The sequence below is a fragment of the Hylobates moloch genome, unplaced genomic scaffold (genome assembly GCF_009828535.3).
Source record: "Hylobates moloch isolate HMO894 unplaced genomic scaffold, HMol_V3 SCAFFOLD_1, whole genome shotgun sequence".
NCBI lineage: Eukaryota > Metazoa > Chordata > Mammalia > Primates > Hylobatidae > Hylobates > Hylobates moloch.
In genome coordinates this window covers 118,383,003-118,401,598 of record NW_026652276.1, presented here as the reverse complement: position 1 = coordinate 118,401,598, position 18,596 = coordinate 118,383,003, and the positions used below count along the sequence as shown (strand labels likewise).

Below are 18,596 nucleotides of genomic sequence, written 5' to 3'. Positions count from 1 at the left end.
AAACACTCTGCAAAAAGACCAAAGTAAGGCCAGAGGCTGTCATTATTCCATATTCCACACTTCAAAACCCAGGCTGCTGCGCAGCTTGAGATACAGGCAACACAATTTCAAAAGTAGATTTAACCTAAAGTGGGTCCCCCTCCCCTCACAAGGAAAATGAACTAGGGAGGTGGGCACCCTCTTGTCCTTCCCGAGGCCCACCTCTGGGCACTTTCTGTCTGCTACCCCCTTGGTCTGGCCAGGGAGCAGGGCTGCTGTGAGAAGGGGAACACCATGCAGTATGTGAAGACCAGGGGCAGAGGCCAGCAATGTTGTATCTGCTCGACCTCCCATTCCTGACGATGGCCTCCTTGTGCCCCTAACACCCAGGCAGCGTCCTGCCCCAGGGCCTTTGCACTCGCTCTTCTTGCTGCCAGTCATGCATCCATCTGGAGTTTGCTCCCTCACTTCCTTCAGGTTTTTACTCAATAGTCACCTTCTCACTGGGCCTTTCTTCATCCCCCCATCTCCTTCATCCCCCTTTCCTGATGGTTTTTCTTCTTTATACTTAGCAGCGTCTACATGTACTCAACATTTTGCTAACTTATATCACATCTATGGTCGGTCTCCTCCATAGTAACATAACATGAATTTCACAAGTATGGGGATTTTTGCCTGTTTGTCAGCTGCATGTAACCCAGGGAATGGAAGAGTGCAGGAAGGAGCCAGAAACGTGTGTTGGTTGAATAACTGAATCCGTCCTTTCCATTTTGGAAGAGGGGTATCCAAACCAACTGTAGTATGAAATTCACACAACAGCTAAGATTTAATTTTCTTTTATTTGTGGCACTAAAAGACAAATAGATAGCTGTGATGAAGAGCAATTGGCTGGTAGCTCGTGCCTCACCAAGAGTTTAGCAACGTTAATCAGTGAATGCAGAACAGCTTCCATCCTACCTGAGGCCTAGATCTGAGATCGCTGTGAAACATTAAAGTGACCTCACCATACTTGTTTTCTCACTCAGATACACATTTTATTTCATCAACACATCTTGATTTCTATTATTTTTCAATATAACAAAATGTTTTAGAGATATATATGAAAAACTACTGCTGTAGTTAAACCTCATTACAAATATTGGTGACTGGGCACCATGTGAGAAGACCACGATATCATACAAAGGGAGCCAACAAGCTGTTGGGCAAACGCGTCAAGGCTGAACCAAAATTGTGATGCTCTCAGCGCAACTTTGATCTGAACTCTGTGACAGGTGGGCATCCAACATCCCTGCTCCTTGACCCTCTGCAGGATTCCAGAAAGCTCCTAGAGAAGTCACCAGGCTCCATACACAGGCACCGTGGGGGAGGCCTATGTCACTTCATAGCCTGGGGAACGGCTGACCCTGTGGGGCACTGCCCATCCACTCCAGTGGTGGTGTGACCTCAGCCACCCGCCACCCTTGGAGGACTCGGGCATGCCCTGGCCACATGATCACGTAGGATTGTTTTCTGGGTGGTAATAGGTGATTTTTAAAAGCTTAGTTGGTCAGATCATGGGCTGTGACCCTCTGTGAAGTGTTAGCCCCAAATATTTGAGGAAGAAGAATCCAGTAGTTTTACTACCTAACAAAGCCACCTTTGAAAAGCCTCCCAATGTTTTTTTTTTTTTTTTCTTACTACCAAAACACACAGCATCATGGAGCATATCACATTCAGATTGTTCCATCTGATTCATATATTTTTTCTAAAATTCAAAAGATCTTAAATCAGTAAGTGGTTTCATCCATCTGTATGTGGTAAAAGTCTCAAAGGTCCAAAATCAGTCTAAGGCATGATTCTTTTCACTTTGTCCATAAATATAATTAAGTGTGAGTGCTGGGCTCCAGCATTTATAGTCCCATTAACCTGCCAACAAGAATCGTTTATTAGCAACTTAAGATATTCAGAGGCAAAACACATTTCCTTGGCACACGAGCTGCACAGCAACGCAGCATCTTCTCCTTTCCTTTCACGCCGTTATACAGGAATACACCAAAAATCAACTGTGCGCATTTTGGCCTGTAGACAAGAAAGTAACACCAAAACTTGATGTTCCTGGCTATGCAGACTCCTTGAGTGACGCCTGTGGGCGTATTACAGGTGGGTTTCTGCAATTCTCTGGCCTCTGTTCATTCACACGAGCAAGGGCACCTGCAGGGAAGAGAGATTCAGTTATTTGGTGTCTGTCAATAAGCGCAGGATGCAGATCTTCCAGTGCTAGAGAGCTCTGTGCACAGCCACTCTTGCAATAGTACTCCTGGAACCCCCTTCCCAGTTCCTTTGACCTTCAGAAAGGAGGCTGTGATCAGGGCTGTCCTCACAGACCCTCTCACGCTCCAGTTTCCTCGTAAAGGCTGCCAGGGAAGGACGACTAGCAGGATGCAGAAGCCCCAGGTCAAGGAAACTGGGAGGTGGGCCCTGGGGTCCTGGTCCAGACAGAGGACACTGCCTCTTGGGCTGTGTGGGTATGCATCTGAGGCCTTGCCCTCTGCTCAGGTGGGCCTGAGAGGATTGTGACTGATTAACATTTGATGTGGTACGAGTTACCCTCTCTAACTTCAGTTTCTTCATCTTTATATTGGAGACATACCCATAATAATGACAACAATAAATTGCTTGTTTGGTTAAGCTGATGTTTTAATGAGTGGACTTATGTCACGCTTTAAATGGTGTCTGGCACATGGTTAAGCACACAGCAAGTATTCTAGGTACTTTCCATGTGGTGATGGTGGCAGTGGTAACGGTGGTGATGGTAATCGTGGTGATGGTGGTGGTAATTGTGGTGGTGATGACGGTGGTGGTGATGGTGATGGTGACGGTGGTGGTGATGCAGACCCTGCCCTGTGCACGCTCTCTCATGCATCCCTCGTATCAATCTTACAGATGAGGAAGTGAAGCCCCAAGGCCCAGAAGAACTGGGAGGATCGACACCACCCGGGTCTGTCTGACACTGGGCGCACCTGCCCTTTTCCCAATGCTCCTCCATATCCCTCTCTTCTCTAGGTTCCCTCGGGCCCTCTTCCTGAACTCCCATGGTAGGGATTTAACATCTACTTCAAGCCCGTCCAACCCATGGCCTGGGACCACTTTAAATGTATCCCAATACAAATTCGTCAACTTTCTTAAAACATTATGAGGGTGGGCATAGTGGCTCACACCTGGAATCCCAGCACTTTGGGAGGCCGAGGTGGGCAGATCACCTGAGGTCGGGAGTTCAAAACCAGCCTGACCAACATGGAGAAATCCCATCTCTACTAAAAATAAAAAATTAGCTGGGCGTGATGGCACACGCCTGTAATGCCAGCTACTCAGAAGGCCGAGGCAAGAGAATAGCTTGAACCCGGGAGGTGGAGGTTGTGTGAGCCGAGATCGCACCACTGCACTCCAGCCTGGACAACAAGAGAGAAACTCCATCTCAAAAAAAAAAAAATTTTTTTATATATATATATATGATTTTTTTGCAATTTTTTTTAAGCTCACCAGCTATCGTTAGTGTTTTTTATATGTGGTACAACACAATTTGTCTTCCAGTGTGGCCTAGGGAAGCCAAAAGATCAGACACCTCTGATCTACTTGTACAAACACAGTGCTCCACTTAGCCAGATGTTTCCTGAGGGCCCCACTTATCAATAGGGGGAGTGCTACAGTCTGAATGCTTGTGTGCTCCCAAATTCACATGCTAAAATCCCAATCTCCAACACGGTGGTACTAGGAGGTGGGACTCTGGAATTTGATGAGGTCGTGGGGGTTGAACCTCATGAAGGGATTGGTGTCCTTATCAAGGAGGCACCAGGGAGCGTGTCTACCCTTCCATCACATGATATGATGGGCAAGACTCATGGAACTCGTGATGTGGAAGGGGAGGCAAGCATGCAACAAAAGCCATACCAATTGCTAGAGAAATTAGAGCTGTAGTTTGCATTATGAAGGAAAAATTATGTGACGCTGTATTGGGAACCTAATCTAGACTGAGGGAGGCCTTCTGAAGACGTGAGGTTAATAAAAGAACAAAGGGATGAGTCAGGAATGAGCTGGTCAAATGTGGGGAACAGCTCTGGAGGAGTGGAGAACAGCATTTGCTGGCCCTGAGGGTGGGTCACTGCAGTAGCTGTGCTTCTCCCAACAGGCTCCTCCCCGTTCTACCTGCAGAAGAGGCAGCTGACTCAGTAGAGCTGCAATAAGCAGAACAGTCACACGCAAAGAGTCTGCAAAGACAGAACTGACCCCTGGGCCTCAGAACAATTTCACATTAACCAAAGCACACCACAGGTTTACAATACGAGCAACCAAACCCAGGGGTGATGCAATTGTATTGTGGGTCACATTCACGTCCTGATAGAAATTGCTATTCCCTAGTCACAGCAACTTGGAGTTCTCTAATGCACATGTGAGGACCTGGGGCTTAGACGAAAGGAGAGTTGCTGTGTTTTTTCTCTTTCTTGGTTTGGGGCCTCCTGTTACTGTCACATGTCTAATCATTTCTCACAAGATCTGTGGTCAAGGCCAAGTGTCATGACGCGTGTGGTCCGCATCAATTAATTCCTGTCATGGGAAAACAGGCACCTGAGGGCCCAGACAAGAGACTGGAACTCAGTTCAATGGGACGTTTCCCAAAGCGGCTAGGAGCTGATAAGGCGTCTGGACCCAGCAGCAGCAGGACCTACAGAAGGGCTGGGAGAAGTCATTTATGATGTCTATGCCCCATTTTCGCACCTGTCAAAGGGGAGCTACGACCTTGACTTCCAGGAAGGTGTCGGGGTAGATGCTTGCCCTGCTGCCCTCCTGGGAGGAAAGATCCACAAGTCATCGGGATTAGCCTGTCCCAGCTTCTTTTGAAAAGTTCCTAAGGTCAACAGCAGACTCCTCGCCCCCACCCCCTTCCTCTGGCTGAGAGCTCCTGAGGGCACAGACGAAGCTTCTTTCGTCTATCACAAGCAGCTCCGACAGTGCCTGGACCCTGGTAGGTTCTCCGGAAATGCTTGTGGAATGAAGCACTAGACGCGAATGTTTTAAATATACACATGGATTAGGAGGGTACTTGTTGTACATTCCAGGCCTTCTGAAATAATGCATTTAAAACAGATCGACAGACACTCAGACGCATACAGCTTTGCTTTTAATATGAACACAGGGCTGAGCGGAAGCAAGCACTGAGTGTGGGGTGGGGGCAGATCTGAACACTGCCTTCAGGAGGAGTGGGTGTTCCACTGAGGAAGTGGGTGCACATGCAGCCGAGCTGCAAATGCTCTTATTTGGAGCTGGAGGAGAAACACAGCTGGAAGTTTCTCTGGCAGCCACAAATACAGAGGCAGAGACATCACTGGATTCACACCGTGAAGGCAAATGTAATTTCAATTGCCTTGAAAAATGGCAAAGTCACTGTTGAGGTAATTATTCCTCCTACATCAAATTTATCCTTTTGCATTTGATCATGGGCAGCTTACTGCCAATGTGAAACTTGTGTATTACAGGTTGGGTGACCAATCACCCAATTTGCCTGTGACTGTCCCAGAAAACCTTCCCAGCATAGCTGGGCACCCTCATTGAAAGGAGGAGGCTGCACTGCTAAGGGGAGGAGGAGAGCCTGCAGATTCATGCACTGCCTTGCTGGGAAAGCCAGGGACACTCCTCCATTCCAGGAAGTGCTCCCACCAGTGCTGTTCTGGAGCCGTCGCTGAACACCCAAAAGAAGACCCAGGAAACTCTACATCTACTGAGAACCTATGGAGAACCAATCAACACTGCACACACTGGGAGCCCCTGAATTTATTGTATTTTCCTCAAGGTTAGCATAGCTTTTAACATTTTACTTTTTAAAAAAAATTTCATTTATTATTTTTTAAAGAGAAAGGATCTTGCTTTGTCACCCAGGCTGATGCAAGCTCAGTGGTATGATCATAGCTCACGGCAGCCTTGAACTCCTGAGCTCAAACAATCCTCCTACCTTCCCCTCCCAAAGAGCTGGGACTACAGGCTCATGCCACCACACCTGGCTCATTTCTGTATTTTGTAGAGATGGGAGTCTTGTTATGTTGCCCAGACTGGTCTCAAACTCCTGGCCTCAAGCAATCCTCTTGCCTCAGCCTCCCAAAGTGCTGGGATTACAGGTGTGAGCCACTATGCCCAGACAGCATAGCTTTAAAAGTCCAAAAGGTGAAATAAAACTAAATCATAAGAGGCAAAGTCCATATAATTTGATGTTCGCATGCCATAATATACATCAAAGTGTATTTGCTACGAAGACAATATAACCTCCAGGATCCATGCATAGCAGAAAAGTGCCATGTAACCAGGCTTATTAGAAAAATTGTAATTCATTTCCCGAATCGCAAATGTTTCCTGTGACCACAGGTCTACTCTCAACACAAATGAGTAGACAGGGCAAACTTCTAGGAAATGCAGTTGGTCACTGTCTTCAAGAGAATGAATCATTGGTCCAGGTGAGGCCACCTTGGCCCCCTGCACCCGAGTCTCTCTGATGAATGCTGAACAGAGGCCAGGAGGGCAGGTCGATCACCCAATTCCTGCCCTCCTAGGGCAGGCTTTCTTCAGCAGATTTTTTGTGGTTCTGTGATAAAGCATCAAGTGTAGGAAGGCTCTGGGATCACCGGGAATGGTAGTGATAATGAGACTAAGGGGAACGTGGTTTCCAACGTGGGACTCAGCCAAGGAACTCAGGGCCCAGCTTTCAGCCCAGGAGCATCTTGTAAACGGCTTGGGGCATCAAAACCTCAGAAATGCCACATAAATATTAATTGCCTACAACTTTCCAGGGTGGATAAGGCAGGCCACACGACTCAGACTAATCCAAGAAACAATCAAAACCTGGACTTTTGAATGCCCTTTGAAGCAGCTGACAGATGGCTGAGACTGTGCGAGAAACACAAGCCCGGCTCCCGCCCTGGCCAGCACTTTACAGCCGCGGTGACCTTTCCTCCAAGCATGCCTGGGCCTCGCACGGCACCAACGCCCACGGCTTCATCCAGGCCCGGCCTCTCTCTCTCCATGGCCTGTGCATTTCTCCCCGCTTTCTTTCTCACAGCACAACTTCCTCTGTTCTTTTGGGCTAGTCCAAAACTTTTTTTTTTTTTTCTCCTTTCTGTAAGGCAGAGGAATGCATTCTCAGAAGTCGAAAGTCCTAGTGTTATTATCTCCTCCGCTTGCTGGTTGTGGACCTTGGGCCAGCTTTCAGCATCTCTGGGCCCCAGGCCCTTCATGACTCTGCACAAGATGGAGAGGGTAAAAGAAAAAGATGCAGAAACAAGTCACTGAGATGACTTTTATAAAGCAGTGAGTACAGAGTGTGGTCATGGCCTTCACAGGATCCCAGTCGGTGCAATTCAAAATGCATGAAAGGCTCAAATGAGATAGACAATTGTCTCCAACCTTAATGTAAAGTCGCTTGGAAAGCAATGGAAAATTGCAGATTCGTAGGCTGAAAAATATGATTCAAGATGCAGATGTCCTATGGACCTACATTGAGAAACAGCTTTAGAAGCTCAGAAACGTACCCTGGGATCAGTAGAGTGACAGAGCTGATCCCAATCGCACTGCTTCAGACTCCTCCAGAGAGCCTTCCGATGATCAGCCCTTGAAATCGGTGGCTGTCATGTGTGTGGGGCAGACAGGATGCCTCGGAGCTGCACTTCAAGAGCCATCTTCAACAGAATTTGTGCTCATTTTTATGACCCCTATTTAGCCATTCACCCCAATTTCTTCACTTTTCCCTCATTTTACGTAAGTACATACATTCATCAACACATAAATTCCACAGGAATAAAAAAGCATAAAGAAAACCAAAGAGCCTTAAGTAATTTTTAATTGCCCCCTATCCTGAGGAGATGGCATAAAACTTGCCACATCCCTTGCCATCTGGGTAAGGAGATTTTTCTCCCCAGCATTCATGGGTGGGCTGTGCATTCAATGATGACTGGCTAGCATCTTTGCTGGCTGATGTCTCAGGGCCACATCACACAGCTATGAATGCCTCACCCTCACACTGGGACAAACTCTGGGGAGCTGACCCAACAGCCATCACAAATGGCCCCTGGGGAGCTCAGAGAGCCACCGAATCAGTGGGTGCTCAGGCTATTCTTGCACAGGGAAACAAAGTTGTGACCTCTGGGTGTCCACAGGGACCCATCCCTCAAGGCAGTGCCTTTCACAGCAAGGCTGCCTGCGGGGTGTGGGGCCTCCTCCATTCTCAGTGCCCCGAGGCTTCTGACTGGGAGATCTGGAGAGCTGTCTCCCTTCTCCACTGTGCCAGCAGTCCTACGTGCGAGTGGCTTACTCAGCGTCTCCTGGGTTACCTGCTCTCTACGGAGCACACAGCTTGTGACCTGGGGATGAGCACTTCTTGTGCCCAAACTGATCCGCGTCTAAGTCCAGGCCCTGTGTGACCAAGCCAAGGGACTCACTCCTCTGAGCCTGGCCCACTTTATATAGAAAGTGAGGATAATCTTTAGCACCGAACACTTGGGTACAACTGAAAACATAAGCTTAGGATCTGGAAGTAATCACTCAGAAAATAAAATCTTTGCCGGGCGCGGTGGCTCACGCCTGTAATCCCAGCACTTTTGGAGGCTGAGGCGACGGATCATGAGGTCAGGAGATCGAGACCATCCTGGCTAACACGGTGAAACCCCATCTCTACTAAAACCACAAAAAATTAGCCGGGCGTGGTGGCAGGCGCCTGTAGTCCCAGCTACTCGGGAGGCTGAGGCAGGAGAATGGCATGAACCCGGGAGGCGGAGCTTGCAGTGAGCCGAGATTGCATTACTGCACTCCAACCTGGGCGACAAAGCGAGACTCCGTCTCAAATAAATAAACAAATAAAATAAAATCTTTATACAACCTCCCAATTATTAGCATAACTCCCCACACCCACTAGGAATGGGCAGGGACAGAGGGTCAATCCATTTACTGAATCATCTCAGAATTGAAACAGGTCTCAGAAGCCATCTGGCCCAAGCAGCCCTTTAATCTGGGAATTCCATTGCAGGGGCCAGCTGGGCAGTAATGTGCAGACCAGTACAAGACCAAACTGTGAGAAGCCGGGGAGATCCAGAAAGTGCATGCTCTGCCCAAGGGACTTCAGATTCCATAACTGTCCAACATTAGGCTGGAATGCAAGCATGTATGAGTGAATGAATGAATGAACGAATAAGGCTGGCGGCTTCCGTGCCAGCTGAGGGCCATGAGTTTGTGATGTGTGCTCTGTGGGGCCCCAAATGGATGATCTTCCATCCTCTCCATGGACCAGTAGAAACTGTGGGTTAGGGTGGGACTGAGCTTGGGTTACAGTTGGGTTTAGATTCCACCTGTCACCGTCACCAAGGAGCTGAGGACTGGAGCCAGCACCTACCATGCAGGAGGCTGACTTTCTTACCTGCGGTCTGGAGCCTTCATCTGCCACTCTGGTCAGTACACGTGAGTGACACAGTGATGCTGGCTCTCTCCCACCCCACTCCCACGTGACCGCCTCGCAGCTCCTGCCCAAAGCAAGTGTGTTCCTGGATCTGCGCTGCACCTCCATCCCTCTGGCCCCATAGAAATGCACACACACAGTCGCCGTCACCTTTCTTAGTCTCGCAGCCCCTGTGCCGGAGCGGATGGCGTCCATCAAGGCTTGCCTTGCGTCTGCGGTGTTGCTGAGGGTGCCCGTGCTGAACCTGGAGGCCGTCCTTGGTGCAGAGAGAGCCTGGGAGGGTGGAGGGGGTGGTGGGGGAACGGCTGGTGGGGGCGGAAGGCCAAGGTCTTCTAGCAGAGGACTTTCCGAGCCCTGTGCAGAGAGTGCGGCATCTCGGAAGCTCTGGAGCTCCTCAGAGGCAGAAGATGCCACCTGGCAATGAGATGATTAAATGACTGCTATAGAGTGAATATCTCCCAAAATTCAGCTGTGAAATCCCAACGCCCAGGGTAGTGGTGTGAGGAGATGAGGATTGGGGGTGACTAGGTCATGAGGTGGAGCCCTCATGAATGGGATTAGCGCTCTTACACAAAAAAGGCTCTAGGGAGCTCTCTCACCCCTGCTACTATATGAGGACGCAGAGAGAAGGCACTGTCTATGAACCAGAATGTGGGCCCTCACAAGATACTGAATCTGCTGGTGCCTTGATCTTAGACTTTGAGTATCCAAAACTGTGAGCAATAAAATTCAGTCATTTATAAGCCACCCAGTCTGTTGGATTCTGGTATAGCAGCCCAAACAGACTAAGGGAGTGACACTGTCCCCAAAGGTTCTGAGAGAGCAGCACACAGCTGATTATCTTACCCTTGGACCTGAGACAGTTCTTTTGCAATAAGCCCAGGAAGTTTGTCCACTCCATGGCCGAGACATCTGCCCCCATGCTCTGTTGGCAGCCAAGCAACTGATCCCAGAGACCAGAAGTTGGCAGTCCTGCCTTACTGAGAACTTTCTGACCTCATGACTTTTCTTGGCATATAAGAATAGACATAGAGGCCGGACACATATATCGAACCCATTATTGGGGGCAAGACATGCACTCAGAACCTAATGAGTAATGTACAAGTCACACTGTTCCTCAATTTCTGTGCATGGAAACTAAGATGAGACCATTCTGCCCTAAAATCAAGTCAATACTGGCTCCCAAGGATGTGCAAAAACCAGTGCTATATTCATGCAACAACTTTTTTCCAGGTGTGCAGTGGCTTCAGTCCTGGTTGTCCAGTTAGTGAAGCCTGGAAACCACGCCAGGTGTCCAAGTGAATTTGGAAAAGTGCTCAGTTCTAGGCACAGGAAGGAATTGTGCTTCAGCAAAGGCTAAGAGAGTGTCTGGAAGCTCTTGCTGCCCCTTGCCATGGCTGCCCCAGGCTCTTGGAGCAGGGTGTCCACCCCAGTGTCTCACGCAGGCTGGGATGGCCACTCTAAAAACAGATGGTTCACCATCCAATCGGAAGAACAGAAGCTTCTGCAGCCACCACCCAGGTGCCTGGGAAGAAGGGGTGAGTGGGTTTGAGCTCCTGGCGCCATGGAAGGCCCTTCACCTCTTACCTTCCTCAGGCTGCAGGTGCCGCTGTGCCCGCGGATAGCTGCCAGCAGTGCAGATCGCTCGCCCTCTGCCTCCGCGCAGGACAGTTTCGCTGGCCTGCCCTCCCCGGTGTGTTCTGCCATCTAGAATATTAACAGTGTCACATATTTCACTGAGAACATGGAGAAATGCGAACTGTAAGGCAGCTCATGAGAAAACCCACTCATGGGCCAGGCACGGTGGCTCATGCCTGTAATCCCATCTACTCGGGAGGCTGAGGCAGGAGAATTGTTTGAACCCGGGAGGCAGAGGTTGCAGTGAGCCAAGATCGTGGCCTGGGCCACAGAGTGAGACTCCGTCTCAGGAAAAAAAAAAAAAAAAAAAAAAAAAAAAAAAAAAAAAAAAAAAAAAAAAAAAAAGAAGGAAAGAAAATCCACTCATGTCAGCTGAGGCCTACAGAGTCAGTTTTACACCCCTGTCTATGAGAAGGCACACATAAGAATCAAAGGCTGCGTATCTGGGGTAGTTTCAAACAACTGCCTCTTAATGGCAGACCATTCCTGCTATTCATCCTAGTGTTCCAGAGCTAATGTGTGTGTTTACATCTTACAGACCCAGAAGAGAATCCATGGCCCCCACTAGCTAGTGCCTGACCTTGGACTAGGCACCTTGGCCTCACTGTGCTTCAGTTTCCTCATCTGCAAAATGGAAGAAATATCTCCTCATTATCAGCATTGGTGTAGCATGCAAATGAGATAATACTTGTGGTGTGTTAAGTGCCTAGACAATGGACAAGGTGTGTCCTAAAATTACTCCTGTGTTACTGAAGAATGACAGTTCGCTGCTGCTACAAATGCATATGGGAAAGAAGTGGCCCTGCCTGAATTTTCTCCCCCGTTCCATTGTTCAAGGATGACCATATGGATGGTCCTGCCCCTGGCCTCTCCATTCCTCTGGCCCTGTGGATGGACATCACTGGCTGTTACCTTTCCCACAGGGCAGCCAGGGGCCTGAAGTCAGTGTGGACTAGCCTCACACCCATCCATTTTGTCCCTTTAGTAGTTCAGTACAAATATCTGGAGGCAGGACCTCTCTGCAGCCTGCCCCGGAAGCTGCCATCCTCACCTTGCGTAGCCTGTCCTTCCCTCCCGCAGAGTGGATGGCTTCCATCAGGGCAGAGTGCAGGGATGTGTCTTTTGGGACTGGTCTCTGGACAACGGGTTTGAATTTTTTCTTCGGCCCAAAAATGCTGGGTGGCCAAATACTGTCTGTTTCATTTCCATCTGTAGAGAACACATTGGGCTTTTCCTCTCTTTCTAAGAGAGTGTGGCTTTCTGTGCCAGACCCTCCTGGAGGGTGGGAAGGCTCACTGCAGCCCGGGGCACGCAAAGAGCCACTGACCAGCTCCCTGCTGCAGGCCTGAGTGTCAGATGTGTGTGGAGGGGGTGGGTCTGTACCATCAGGTGTGCGTCTGGGCTCAGATGCTGAGCTGGCCTCCTGGCTACTTGTGCTTTGCTTTCCACTGAAACCACAGCTCTGTCCCACAGAAACACGATCCCTCTGGGAAGACTGAACCAGTGAGAAACAGGAGCTTCTGTGGATAGCAGCAGGTCCGTCCTGAGTAGACAACTTCCTGTGTGGGCCAATGACCTCCCTCCTAGGAGGGGATCCCACTGCCAAATCTTCCCCGTGGTTGTTGGGAGGGGTGACACAGGGCCGCTGAGCACCATCCTTCCATCCTTGTGTCTCTGAGTGTGGGCTGGATGTCCTGTCATCTTTGACAGTGACAGGTGGTGCAGCCAGCACTGGCGCCCTGCCTGCATGACCCTTCTCGGCATGACCGTGTGCCCTCACCACGTCAGCATGGACTTTTGGGGCTCCTATGCGCTTGGCAATGGCAGAGGCCACATACTGGCTGGACGTTCTTCTCTGAGGCTTGAGAAATGTGACTTCAGTGGTGTGAGCTGCTGGCACCGTCACGTGACCCATGCCCATGGTGGGGGGCTGGCTTCTCCCCTCCTCTAGGGGGTTCCGGCCCTCATGGTGGGCAGACTGCTGCTGGGCCGATATTGGCTTGGGGTCTGCTTGGAGTCTGCTCTCTGGATGCTGCATCTGGGTGGGCACACAGGTGGAGAGGGGTCCCCTGGCAGAGCTCTCTGAGGGCCGGCCCAGGTGTTTTTCCACAGAGTTGCACCTCCAAAACTCTTTGACTTTCCCAATGGGCTGAGATTCTGCTTCAGGCACAGATGAAGACAGGGAAATGATCCTGATGCCGGTGGCATGAGGACTCACCAAGTTCCCCAGCTCATCAATCTTAATGGCTCCGGTGGAGAGGGACACGTCTCTGTCGTAACATCGCATCTCTGACTTTGGAGGAATGATTTTATATGTTGTGAGGCCATGCTTAAGTCTGTAGCTTTTCCCTGGGTTTTGGCCTCGTTGGTGCCATGATGTTGGTGCCAAGGCAGCGTTTTTATCATTGCTCTCCTTTTCATTCACCGGTTGGGAATTCACTCTCTCTGTGGCCTGAGTCCTCTCCCTGTCAGCACAGCCATGCACTTTGTCTTTCACTTTTGCATTTAGGTTGTCTGTGTGAAGATTCGAAGCAAAAGAAGTCACCCTGGGCACCGTTTCCATTAGATTCCCATCTTTAGAGATGTTGGATAAGGCCACACGGATTCCTTTTCCGATGTCACGGGAAGCGGGGTGCAGGGCAGGTACTTCCTCCCTTGTCTTTTCATGGGGTTGGCTGTGCTCAGCCTGAAGTGGCGCCAGGGAGGCTCTCCTGTTGGCTACACCCTCCGAGTCGAAAGACCCAGCATTGTTGTTTCTATTGGAAAACAACCCCAAATCCACAGGATCATCTGAAACTTCCCCTATGAATGTTACTGGGATTGCATCTGTGTCGCCGTGAGGGATCATGGCATCCTGTGGGCAGTGGTTGGATGCACCATGGATGGAGCTGGTGAGGGAGCTGGTGTCTGTTTCATAGCTATCTTCCATTTCTGCAAAGAGGGACAAACACAAATCACAGATGTTTCCCACACCAATTACTTAGTGTAATTGCAGCCATGACTTTGATTTCCCTGAGGTTACTTTTGAATACATTATTTACATACGTTTTAAAATGTTATTTGGGTTTGTAATCTACATAATATGCCTGGGGCCAGAATCTCAACTTTCTGTTACTCAACACAGCTGTTTGCAGATCCATGCTGTTTCAAGGCAAGGTATTCAGTTACAACGTGCTGCCAACATCCTTCACTTAAAAAATTGATTTCTAGATCCAAGCCTCTGGAAAAACTGTCTCAACACAGAAACAGGAAAGTGAGTTTTGGGTTTTGACCTCCATGTTTCTCATGTCCACTAGAAGCACAACAAAATCCAGAGGACCACCGGCTCTAGCTTTAACTTCTTAAGGAAGCAGATGACTAAATCCTGAGTATCTCAGAATTACCGTGGCTCTTCCAAGCACCAAATGATGCAATGGTCATGGGGTCAGAACCTGTGGGACACACTATGGCTGATTGAAATTTTTAGGTCTGTCAACTATACATTCTCAGGACAGGAAACTGAAAAGTGAGTCAGACAAAAACTACTCGTCAGTTTTGCAGTCTGTTATCTTCTCTCTCTCTTTTTGTTTTAAGGCATGATAAATATCTAATTTTTAGTTTATTTTCAACATGTGCAGTGGAGAAAATAACATAGCTGCTTTGTTTGAAAGATTCCCTAGCTGTTTACAGCAATTATTTGCCATCTGCTTTGGCCTTCCAGTATTATTTCCCCAAAATATATCAATATAATAGCAGTGCCATGAGATGCGCCATTATAAGGCTTCATTGTGGTCAAAAGGCTGAGTATTTCTCATTAAGAGATATGCCATATATTAACAAATTAAGAGAAGTCTTAATGAGGAAATCTGTTTATTTTCTGCGCCACCCTTTTTATTCTTTAACATGTGTGGCATACTTTTTAATGCACCGAATTAGTATTATTCAGAGCACACTGTAAGCAGTTGTCTGGATGTTTCCAGGTACTGCTTGGCAGCCCAGATAAAAAGCAGTCTACCGGAACTGTGTGTGCCTCACATCCAGGCTTTCACCAAACTGACCTGGAATTCCTTCTGAAGGTCGTTTCCTCACACAGATACATCAATGTATGCTCAGAGGAAGTTACCGTTGGCACCTACTTTCATGCAGCATAATATCAGAATAGCAGATCAGGTGGTTCTTACCTTCCAGGTCTTCGTCAAGTTCTGCAAGGGTTTTATGGAACTCTCCAGCAATTAATAGGTCTTCTTCATCATTTGAGGCTGTGGCAGCTTTTTCAGTTCTAGGGAAGACCAAAGAGAAAGCAGCACTCATTTCTCTTACTATTGATTTAATGTACTCCTTTCCAGGAATATCCAAGGATAGAACAGCTCATACTCGAATTCAAGCAGTTGCATACTCACTGTACTGCTGTTGTCCTCAGAACTACAGAGATGCAGATTGCTCATGGGTGTGTGTGTCCCGTTTGTGCACAAAGGTGTGTGTGGGATGCATGTAGCGTGTGTGCATGTGTGGAGTACATGTCTTGTATGTGGTGGACATGTGATATATGGTGTGTGTGGGGCCCCAAAGTGTTACAGTAACCAAACTACACACAGCTTTCATTCACTCTGCAGACTGAAGTCAAAGTTTTAATTCCACTGCACAAAAGACGGTTCACGTGATCCAGGATTTGCTTGCATCTCTGCCTTGCACTACAGCAGTCCCCTGAACCTGGCACCTGGCAAGAAGGAGTGAAGCCATCTGGAGGCCAAGAATGTGCACGTGGCTGGGGGCTGGTCCACCTCACCTCAACCCTGCACAGCCTGGCTGTTCCTTGGCACTTGGGGATTTGAGTGCAGCGCCGTTCGAGGTCCCAGTGATAAAGCCTACATACCTCTGGTGCAGGATCTGCCTGCTGTTAGGAGGCCCGTGGAGAGGGTTGTGCAGGGCTGCATGGGGGAGTGTTCCCAGAAGTCCCACCAACTTCATAAGCCCAGCCTCCATCTGTGTCCACCCTAGCAGTGGCCCACCCTGCCAGACTCAGAAAATGAGAAATTTCACTCCTCTACTATAAATGACTTTTACAGACTCTGTGTTTACTTTGGCTTAATTCCTACCCTTGGTGGGTGACAGGGAGCCTGATAATGCCACTGGCAGGGGCAGGGCTTGAGGGCCTGATAATGCCACTTGAAGAGCTGTACTCCCTAGGATCTTGAATTGGGACATAAAGACAATGAGGATGGCCAAAAAAACCTCACAGAAACAGTAACAGGAATAACTGCTCCACCCTTGACTCCGCAAGCCCCTTCCCAAGGGCCTCCTCTCAGACTTAACAGGAGGAAGCTCCTAGAAGTGTGAGGCCTGTCTGCATGCCTTTGTGCCAGCCCCCAAACAGAGCTCTTTTGCATAAATTATCTTATTATAACCCTCACAGTTTTTCAGGCAGGTAGTGTTGTTGTCACTGTTGTACAGAGATGAAACTATGTACAGAGAGACTACAGAGCTGCCCAGGTCACACTGGCATCCAGAACCAGGCCTGCCCGCCCCCAAAGCCCATGAAGGACCAGCTGCATCTGGGGCCACAACACATAATAATGTGGCCCCTGTGGCACGGGGCAGCCAGGAAGATGTCAACCCGTCTGCTCAGAGAGCAGGATCTGGGTTTATTTGCGTCACAGGGACAATGGCATCTGTGAGACAACTGCTGCCAAAACAATTTAAAAACTGTCTTTGCAAGGGCTCCTGCCTCTATTTTCCTATTGTGCAGAAAACACAGAGACATGTCTATGGCAATTGTCTATCTTCAGTGAAAGCTGAAGGTTTGTTTTCCGCTGATTGTTAAAAATTGAGGACCAATTTCCATCATTGCTAATCAGGCCCAGATAATGATGCATGAAATAAGCTTTGCACAATCCTCACGTAGCAAAGTTTTTATTCTGATAAATGAGTCTTTCTTATTTGGTGACTATGTCCATTTGGGAGCCAGGAAGTGGCTTCCAGATTAGTCTCAGCTAATGTCCTCTGACAAGCTACACAAAGGGGGCTGGTTGGAGATGTGTGTGCATGTGGACCCATTAATAAGGACCACAAGAGGTGCATGACTGTCTTCCCTATTGCTTTTGCCATGGACTTTAATTATTTGAATGCACTTTACTAAAGTTGTGCTTTTCTCTTTCATGGAATGAGATGGTTTAAATACATTTAAATTTTTAATAAAATATATGGCAGAGAAAAATGGAAATTGCCATATAAAAGAGCAATCTGAAATGGAAAACAGATTTAAATACTTGGAAAGATGGAAAACTTTTTAAATGCTTGCTCTTAGTTTAGGATGCTTAAAGCCCAGCCAAACAAAATTACAGACATACTTTTACTTCAAAGTATTTGCCTTTATTTTAAAGTATGCTTGATCACGTCACTATGAGACATGGAACATAATGATATCAATAAGAATTAAAAAAAAAATAAGATAAAAACTCCACTGATTCTACCATTTTGCAAAATAGCAAAACAAAACAAAACAAAACAAAAACCCACCCCAAGCTGATGAAGATGTGATGAATCTGAGAGACCCATACTTGTTGCTACAGCTTTTTAACTGGAAAGCAATGTGGAAATACATATAAAAAACACACAAACAAAAATCACTTTATCTTTGTAAGAACTTTGGCCCATTAATCTCTTTTTTAATAATCTGCTTTAAGGAAACCCAACAGAAGGAAAAATATAAATACAACAATGTTCATGCAAGAATTCTAGAATGTCCAGCACTAGGCAGTTACCTAAATTATTACATACATCTTTCAAAGGGCATTAAAATCAGTTAATATGATGATCATTAAGTGTACGTAGAAACACAGATCCATGCTTATGTTAGCATGTTATGTGAAGAAATCAGCACACACATATATAGAAACACTGTGATGATTTAAAAATAGCAAATACCTTTGGACAAGGCAGAGACAGAAATCTAACAAGAAACCAACCAGCATGACTTAAGGAAAAGGATGAATTAGGATGAATATTTTACCCTTTTTCTTTAGAACTGTGCTTGGTTGAGTTCAAAGCAGCTTGAGTGACAGAGCAAATTTTTAGCCAGCAAAATTTAAAAGGATAATTTTGTCCTTTAGTGATTCTTTCCTGCAAAGGAATTTGCATTCTTCTTACACTGCACACAGTAAGCACTTTATTTTGTTACTGAGTGCCTAGCAATCCTAGTGTGTGGCTGTCAGCCTGAAACTGTAAGAGAGAGGCTGTACAAGGTCTGAAGAGTCTCAGCCCTTCAACGCCTTCCTCCTCCCAGGCTCCAGGCTCCCTGCCCTCTAGAAACAGCAGGAGCCCAGCTCCAGGCGCTTGGGGCTGCTTCTGAGCTGGATTCTCCCCTACCCACCAGTTACAGCTGCCTTTCTGGAGTCTGGGGACCCTGTGCTCAGCCCTAGTCCTTCATCCCTGTGTTCTTTCCTGTCCAGCTCCCTCCCACCACTGGCCTCACTTGACACTCTAGAGGTTGCCCCGGATGCTGCTGCTTGGTTCCAGGCAATGCTGGTACCTCTGC

The 18,596-nt window shown here is 47.9% G+C and overlaps 1 protein-coding gene across 3 annotated transcripts in view; it reads right to left on the bottom strand.

Moving 5' to 3' along the window:
* Positions 1 to 799: 799 nt before the first annotated feature.
* COBL (cordon-bleu WH2 repeat protein) overlaps positions 800 to 18,596 on the bottom strand; it is a 308,687-nt gene continuing 290,890 nt past the window's right edge. For 2 of the 3 annotated variants that reach the window (XM_032758027.2, XM_032758028.2), the window contains 5 exons: positions 15,244 to 15,341; positions 12,135 to 14,014; positions 11,033 to 11,152; positions 9,596 to 9,859; positions 828 to 2,169 (listed from right to left, as the gene is read on the bottom strand). In XM_032758027.2, the coding sequence (XP_032613918.1) occupies positions 2,152 to 2,169; positions 9,596 to 9,859; positions 11,033 to 11,152; positions 12,135 to 14,014; positions 15,244 to 15,341 (2,380 nt within the window). In that variant the 3' untranslated portion in view covers positions 828 to 2,151. Of the gene's footprint in view, positions 2,170 to 9,595; positions 9,860 to 11,032; positions 11,153 to 12,134; positions 14,015 to 15,243; positions 15,342 to 18,596 lie in introns of all 3 variants that reach the window. The other variant, XM_032758029.2, reaches the window with a different exon arrangement.